Below are 7,994 nucleotides of genomic sequence, written 5' to 3'. Positions count from 1 at the left end.
ACGCTCTATGGATCTTCAATTCAGGAATCCAGGATCTAGAGGTCTCCACTGGGTTGGCTCGCCATCTGCATCACCTGACCTGCAGCTATTGACATGGAGAATTGATTTTTCATTCAGTCAACCATAGACTATACATATATATCTATGATATTGATATATATATATATATATATATATATATATATATATATATATTTGTTCTCATATCTATCTGTGTGTGTGATATTGATTTACATTTAATTTAATTAATATATTTATTCACATATAAATTCTACAATAAAAATTTTAAATGATTTACATTACGGTATGAACTTTTAGGTGTAAACATTACACACAGTATCATGCACGAGGTAATGTTCTTTCATTTTAAATCAGATTCCCTATATTAAATAGTCCTACTATTGCTTCAGTATAAAATACTTATTAAGTAACTTAACCAGCCACAGGAAAAAAAGCCTTTTGGTAATTGCACTTCTGCATATTTTCTGAGCTGCAGGCCTTTCAGCTTTTACTCACGACTCACCAACTGTGACGTTCCGCTCGTTTGCTGGACAGGAACCGGTGTCGGTGTTACTTGTACTCTTTTATCGTTAATTAAAACTTCAGACCCTCAGCAGCGCGTCTCACCAGCGTACGCTCAAACTCCGTACCTGCCGACGGTGCTGCGTAGCTGCCTTCTGATTGGCTAGGACACTTCCGTATCCTTAACCCTTTGTGGCATGCTATTGTTTGCAGATTACATTTGAGAGGACAAACACACAGTTCACTACACTCCGTACACTCCACTCCACGCCTCTTCGGCATGTGAAGAAATCCAAATAGGGTGGGCCTGAATCTTGATCCTGCTGTTCCCTGTTAGTTGACTCTGATTGGACGATCACAACCTCTGGGGACGTACTGGCTTCCCAGGCAATCTTAATCATTTTGGTGATTCCTCTCACTTTTTTTTTTAAGCTTCTAAAACTTGATGTGCCCTGACCTTCACAACATGTGGGCAAATCACGATGAGAATATGAATAAATAATATGCATAAATAATTTCAATCAGAAGGTGACTCATGCGTGAAGGAGGTCCTGTCTCTTCTAAAAGGGTGCTGAGCTCCATTTATTGCTTCCGTCTTTCTACATCGTGTGTGTGTGTGCGTGTGTGTGTGCGTGTGTGTGTGTGTTTGTGTGTCCATCTGCTTTCACCTGTTCCGAGGTCCTTGTGTCCTTGAGCTATAGTTTTATATGAAGTAGAAACATTTAATTATAATTTAAATAGGATGCATTATTTCAGAAAAACTGAAAACTGCAGAAACACTGCATGCTTTCACAGAAGCAACCCTGAGATTCCACGTGAGAGTGTGGCATTGTGAAGCCACGTGTTTCCATCCAATCACGGTTGCCTGAAAATATGCAGAGGCCATGTCATGAAATGTCGTTCAAACAAACATACACACACACACACACACACACATTAGGCCGACATTCCTGCACAATCACCTGACCTGGCATGCCATTTCCTGTTCAGCATCCCGCTCTTGTTACACCGTGAGAATGCAGTGCCGGTGATATAAAGTGTGAAGTGCGGCAATGTGAGATCTGGCTGTATCTTCTCACCTCAAGATACAGGTTAGGACATGTCACCAGTCTGTCATATCTAGGTTACCGGGGGAAAAAATACAACCGATTTTATTTAAGTGAGATCATGCAACTAATTACAACTTCTAATATTTATTGAAGGGAGGGCCTGGTTTAGAATGATGCAATCCTACGTCCGGATGACATTATGATATTGGATGATTGTGCTAAACCCCAGATTCATTTTTAATAAATAGTCTTAGTTTAGTTTTTCACATTTTGCCCGAAAACAGTCGCTGGAAATTTCTATGATTGTCGTGTTTGTTATGTATTGTTTTTTGTGGTAAAAAAAAATGTTTTCTACGTCATCCAGTTGTAGTTCCATTTCCACTTTCCATTCCACAATTACAAACTAAACTCATACTCAACTCACTGCAAGTAACTCGAGGATATTTCTTGTGAACTAAAGTTTCTAGGGACAAAGTTCTCCATAATGGTTCCTTGGCTCCACTGGAAAGACTGAGACAGAAATCTCATAAAGGTAGCAAGTAAGTACAATAGACTTTAATTTCAAGGTATAGTTCAACATTTCGGGGATTATGCTCGTTTGCTTTCCGGATGAGAGTTAGATAAGAAGATTGTACTCCTCAAGTCTGTACGGGACATATAAAGCTGGAGCCAGCAGCTGGTTAGCTTAGCACAATGGCTGTTCCTTTTGCATCACTGTGAGCACATTCAGTATATTTGGATGTCAGTGTGATCAAGGGTAGAGCTATGCGGCAGAAATGCGACCGCGTCAATGTGGGTGTACAAGCAGGGAATTGAGTGCTTGTGTTCTAATATGGCAAACCTGCGTGTGCTCATTTCTGAGTGTAGAGTTGTGTGTGTGTGTGTGTGTGTGTGTGTGTGTGTGTGTGTGTGTGTGTGTGTGTGTGTGCGCCATGGCACCTCAGAGTGAGTAACGCTAACAAGGCTCCTACTCTGCAGTCGACTGAAGGGAAACAGAAGGTGACAAAACAAACAGCAGAGGGGTACAATCCCCATGAGAGTCACAGAGCTAACACGCTCCACAAGCTGAGTTAATGTTGTCAAACCCAGTTTTAAAACTCCCGCCCATCGACCAACCACCACAAGCTGAAGCACCAACCTTTTGATCTCTGACTTTGGTCATTTGTGTTGTGCTCAAAGATGTTTTGAGCCATTCTGTAGTAATGTAAGTAAGTAAGTAAAATGTAGTATTTCAAAGAGGAAAGCATAAATAACACAATGTGACCACACAAGGGCCAATCATTTACAAGAACAGTTTTTAAAACATGAAACATATTTAAGAAGGCACAATAAACAGTAAAATACTGTTGGGAAAAAATCGAAATAACTAATTATTATACATTTAACAGAAGCTCATGTCCTCTGTAGTGTTTAAGGCCTGTGTCCTTGTGTGAACTGTCTGGGACACCAGGCGTCTTCAGCAAATGTTTAGTCTATTAAGAAGCAGTTGATTGTCGAAAGAACACTTCAGTTGTTTGTCCTGAATAAGAATGATAATAAACTTGTAGAAAGCGTCAATACTTACGCAGGGCTGATTTGCGACCATGATTTACGAGAAAGTGACCTTTGTACTGAAACGAATTGTTGAAGTGTCCAGATACGTAGAGGCGTAAAGACTCTGAGACAGATCTTCGAGCGGTCTTGATGTACATTCTGTATGTGAATCAACTCTGTTCCTTCTTGGAAGAATAAATGTCCATGTGATTAATGATTTTTACACCAGTCTCGAGTGAATTTTTCGAACAATATGCAAACATGTATTTCTGGTTATTGAAGCTATTCTAGGATCGGTTTTATCCTGCAATGTTTTATTTTTCATGGGGTTCATTCCCTTCTTTAAGATTAGTGCAGGGACTTGTGCTTTCAAATTGACAACTTTCTCGTCACAAGCTTGCTTTCGGCCCATTTAGATATTCTGAATGGTCCTCAAATTCTTTCTCCCATGACCATAGTACTTTTGTCACACTTTTCTGCTATTAAAAACAGATGAGACAGCTACTTTTGTTTTCGGAGATCAAAATTGATTTAACATATGGCCTGAATGTGCAACTAGCCCACTATTTGATTTGGTTTTTTTATTTGTTAGCTGGCCTGACAAGATGATAAGAATATCATCCAAGCGGGAAACTTGCACATGAACAAACTGCCTTGTCAGTTGACAAAATGAAAGTAGATACAGTCCGATAAGGAAGGAGAGAACTGTGAGAAGGAATGCAAACCAGTTTCTTTCATGGAATTTGAGTCACACAGTGTGGAAAGTATTAAGAAAACAAATCCTCATGATACCAATCTGAAATGTATTCTGCTTGTTCTGCTTTGATTGTTAAATGTTACGTTTTATTCCCCAGATTTCCTTTATTTAATTGGCCTGCTGTAAAAAGCACAAGGGAACACTTATTGTCATTCACCACACTTATAATTTGTCATTTTCCGTACACACGTTTTGTAGAACAATACACGAGCATGCATACGTTAAAAATAGGTGGATTGAACGTAAGTGTGTGCTACGACTCTCCTATTTGACTGCCATTCATTTCCCCATATACGACAATGGGAAAAAGTGCTCAAACCCACCCCTCTTTGGACCCAAATTACTTCATCATACTTTTAGTTACAAAAATATTCAAACTTCAAACAGGTAGCGAGACTTAGATCTTTATTTGGTACGTTATTTACAAAGTCACAGTTTACATTTCATGCTTTTAAGACCGTGTGTCATGAGATAGAAAGTCATAATTATAAGATACTTTAACACAACAGTCATAGAAGCAGCTCTTTGGCAGGTTACCCTACATTTGACATAGAAAAGTATTGTGAGTACATTGAAGACATTGAAGATTAAACGTGGCTCTACAACACATGAATTACTTCTTGCTGCTTCACGTGGGACTGTACAAAGCAAACGCACCCTTGAAAGGATTTTAAGCAAGAAGCAGCTCTGGCGTAGAAAGAATAAAGCCGATGTGGCTGAGGTGGCGACCTTCATTGAACAGCAACTGGAAACATCTGGTCTGTGTCATGGTTACAGATGGATGCATCAAAAGTGCCATATTTTTATTATCAAGTCTAACTTTTCATCTTTTTTTGTAATTTTTTGTTTTGCTTTTTTTTGTCTTTGCCATTTTCTTTAAAAGTTTGATCTTCGATAGAGTAATGTGGGTTTCTTCACCCTAAATTAAAAGGATTTAAGTAATAATAACAGAAATGTGTTTAAATATATTTTTACATTTATATAACTGCATGTACAATATGTTTACACTTGAATAAACAATAATCAAATGCAGACAGTTATTTAACAATATGTTAGGAGTAGTTACATTTACACATTCTTACAGTTACAACCGGCCCTTTGAGGGCGACCGTGATGCTGCTGTGGCCCAGAGTGAAAATGATTTTGACACCACTGCTCTAATGGGTTTGTGTATTAATCCTTCAGACCCATATGTTTAAAACTGTATGTTACTCAGGCTTTTTTTTGGACCACGGTACAGATTCATTTTATCATTGAATTATTCTACAGGTCTTGTATCACTGTTTTTGCATGTATCCAGCAGGGAGCCGCTCTTTGTGGTTATACATACAATGTTTTCACAAAGATGTTTTGGGTTGCTTTATTTTACAGAGGTAAACTGATCCCTCTGCAAAACTGAAACCAGGATGGAGTGGTTCAGTGAAGGTCGTACAGGCAGTGTACAGGTGGGTCAGTTTATCAGGAAAGACCTCAAAAAAGGACAAAACACCCGCCGGCCAGTCCAGATACACTCCAATGGTGCTTCTTTTTGTAGCACAGTCCACAAACTCAAAATCGGAATTGTAATGACCAAAGCTCCCGTTAGAAAACCAGCACCAGGACTTTTCATTTTTCCCCAAAGAAAATTCACTTGAACGGTCGTTCACCCTGTCCATACTTTTGTATGCAACTCCAACATCAGCTGAATCACACTCAACCTCCCAGTAATGGCGACCGGTCAGACCCTCTTCACACAGAACTTGACAGTGTGGAAATCTCTCTGGATTCTCAGGATACGGCTGCTCCTCTTGAACATATGTTGCCTTTTTGTTCTCCTCTGACAAAACTGTATTCAGGCCTGCTGTGTTCGGGTCCAGTGTCAGATCACATGCATCTGTAATGAAGACAGGAGAATCAATTCATTAGTGGAGTACTACTGCATATTTAGGCAACCAAAAGAGTTACCGGTAAATAACTTTCATGAACTGAGAACACACTGTGATAGAGTTAAAGTTGTAAGATGAAAACACTGACAAATCGCAGAAAGGAAAACGCTGTGGTAGCAACCTGTCAATCACAGTAGCCCCGCCCTAAAACATCCCCTGCTTTATGACCTATGTCACTCTAAATATGACCATCATTTACGAAATGAACATCATGCTGTATTAAAGAAGACTTCAAACTAGCGATGTTGTTCACAATGTCTGCTGATGTGATAAATCAAGTGAGTCTCATAGACTTCTATACAATCTGACTTACTTTTAAAACCAGAAGAGTTGCGCCCTGAGGGCCGGTAGAGACCTGGAGTTTGCCACCTGACACTTTTTTGTATGCTATCACTTAATAAATACACAACAATATAGTACAGTGATAACAGAACCACAGTCCTGTGTAGATAAGTGCCCCCCACTTAACATGATATCCTCATATCCACATTTAACGATACATTCATGTTACAACATCACAGCTTCAGCATTTCATTACAATAATCACATTCTTACACTGTCTCAGGAGCTGCAGGTCAAACCAGAACTCTTCGTTTTCATCCACACTGATGGGAAACAGAGGGACAGCAGGTGACATCAACAATATTGTCACACATGCACTTCAAATCGACCTCAAATAGGGTGAATCTTAAAAAAAGATCTTGGAGTAATGATAGAAGTGAGTGGACAGCCTGTTTGAGCATACTTGAGCTTCTCCAGACTGTAGCGTGAATCCCTCTGTATTTCAGTCAGCAGCTCGACTCCTTGATGTGCCAGGTGATTAAAGCTCAGGTCCAGCTCCCTGAGGCTGCAGTGGTCAGACCTCAGAGCCGAGGCTAGGGCGGCACATCCATCTTCTGTCACTTTACAGGATGACAGCCTACAGAAATCAGGCAACTGACATTTTAGGCTTGTGTTACATGCCCTTATCAGCAGCAATTTTCACTTGTTAACATGACACACACCCCATTAGATTAGTCATTTATATGGCTCTCCCTATAGACTTGACGTGTAGCACCACACATCACACAATGAGACACTTTAAGAGCAGGAGGCAAAGCAAAAGAAGGAGCAGAAAAGAAGTTGTACCCTTAACATGGCAAATATTATTTTTAGAGATAAATTTGAGACACTCGTTCTCTCACACGCTACATGTACTTACTCCATCCTCGAGATCTACAGGGTGGACAAAATGTTTGTTCTCAGTACAATACAATTCAACAGCAGCACAACCTCCAAAACGCCCTGACTCAGCACCACTCTTTCAAAGAGTTTCAGAAAGCTGAGCACTATATCCATGAACGTCTATAGAACTCTATTGTATTAAAGAGCGACACTGTTGTGTTGACTTCTTACAAAAGGCTAAATCCAGACATATCAATTAGCAGTGTGGTGGAAAAAATCCCCATACCCGCTTTGCATGAGTCTTTTCATGCTGAAATACATAATACCAAAAAACAGGTTGTCTTTTAAGTATTTATTCTCTGCGCAGAGAAGGTTCAATCATCACAACAGAATGCGTACAGTCTCAGTGAGGAAGAACCTTGAAAAAAGTGAACAAGCTTTCTTTATACAGAATGAGCAAAGGTGGGGGCTGATGGCCAATGTTACAGACATTTCAGTCTCAGACTTTTGGTCTCAGACTGATAGGAACAACATTCAAAAACAAACGGTCAGCAACCAAAGCAAGCGGCCCAAAGGCCTTGGTGCTGGAACATTCTCATGCAACACAGTTAGTTATCTTTGTGAACAGGCAAGGGAGAACTCTTCTTCTGCACAACAGAGACACGGTGAAGTTCAACAAAGTTCAGAGCAAAATTACTTATGCATGACTACGATATACTGAGTGGAAATATATACAAAGTAAGTAGAAATATACGTATACTACATAACAAATTACCATTACAAGAGTCAAAGTGAATAAGAGCAGTGGCGGACTCAGGCTGTCTGGGGGGATGGGGTTATAAAAAGCCTTTATGGCACTATATCATGTTTTCTCCATTTAAGGGCACCCATTAGTGCACTGCATCTCGTTTTCTCCACTGGAAGGGCACCCATGAGAGCACTAGATGATACTTTATTCATACTTCATGAATAAAGTATCTATCTATCTATCTACTTTATCATGTTTTCTCCACTGGTAGGACACCCATGAGGGCACTTCATCAT

The 7,994-nt window shown here is 39.8% G+C and overlaps 1 protein-coding gene across 5 annotated transcripts in view; it reads right to left on the bottom strand.

Annotated features, from left to right (window-relative positions):
- Positions 1 to 4,928: 4,928 nt before the first annotated feature.
- The window catches only part of LOC116391629 (NACHT, LRR and PYD domains-containing protein 12-like), an 8,407-nt gene continuing 5,341 nt past the window's right edge, over positions 4,929 to 7,994 (bottom strand). For all 5 annotated transcript variants that reach the window (XM_031862406.1, XM_031862405.1, XM_031862404.1 and 2 more), the window contains 3 exons: positions 6,532 to 6,705; positions 6,342 to 6,391; positions 4,929 to 5,734 (listed from right to left, as the gene is read on the bottom strand). In XM_031862406.1, the coding sequence (XP_031718266.1) occupies positions 5,199 to 5,734; positions 6,342 to 6,391; positions 6,532 to 6,705 (760 nt within the window). In that variant the 3' untranslated portion in view covers positions 4,929 to 5,198. The remainder of the gene's footprint in view (positions 5,735 to 6,341; positions 6,392 to 6,531; positions 6,706 to 7,994) is intronic.

This window comes from Anarrhichthys ocellatus, unplaced genomic scaffold, assembly GCF_004355925.1.
Source record: "Anarrhichthys ocellatus isolate YVR2014 unplaced genomic scaffold, GSC_Weel_1.0 scaffold26, whole genome shotgun sequence".
NCBI classification, from domain to species: domain Eukaryota; kingdom Metazoa; phylum Chordata; class Actinopteri; order Perciformes; family Anarhichadidae; genus Anarrhichthys; species Anarrhichthys ocellatus.
The sequence above is the reverse complement of the archived record's forward strand: the minus strand, read 5'-3'. Positions and strand labels throughout refer to the sequence as shown.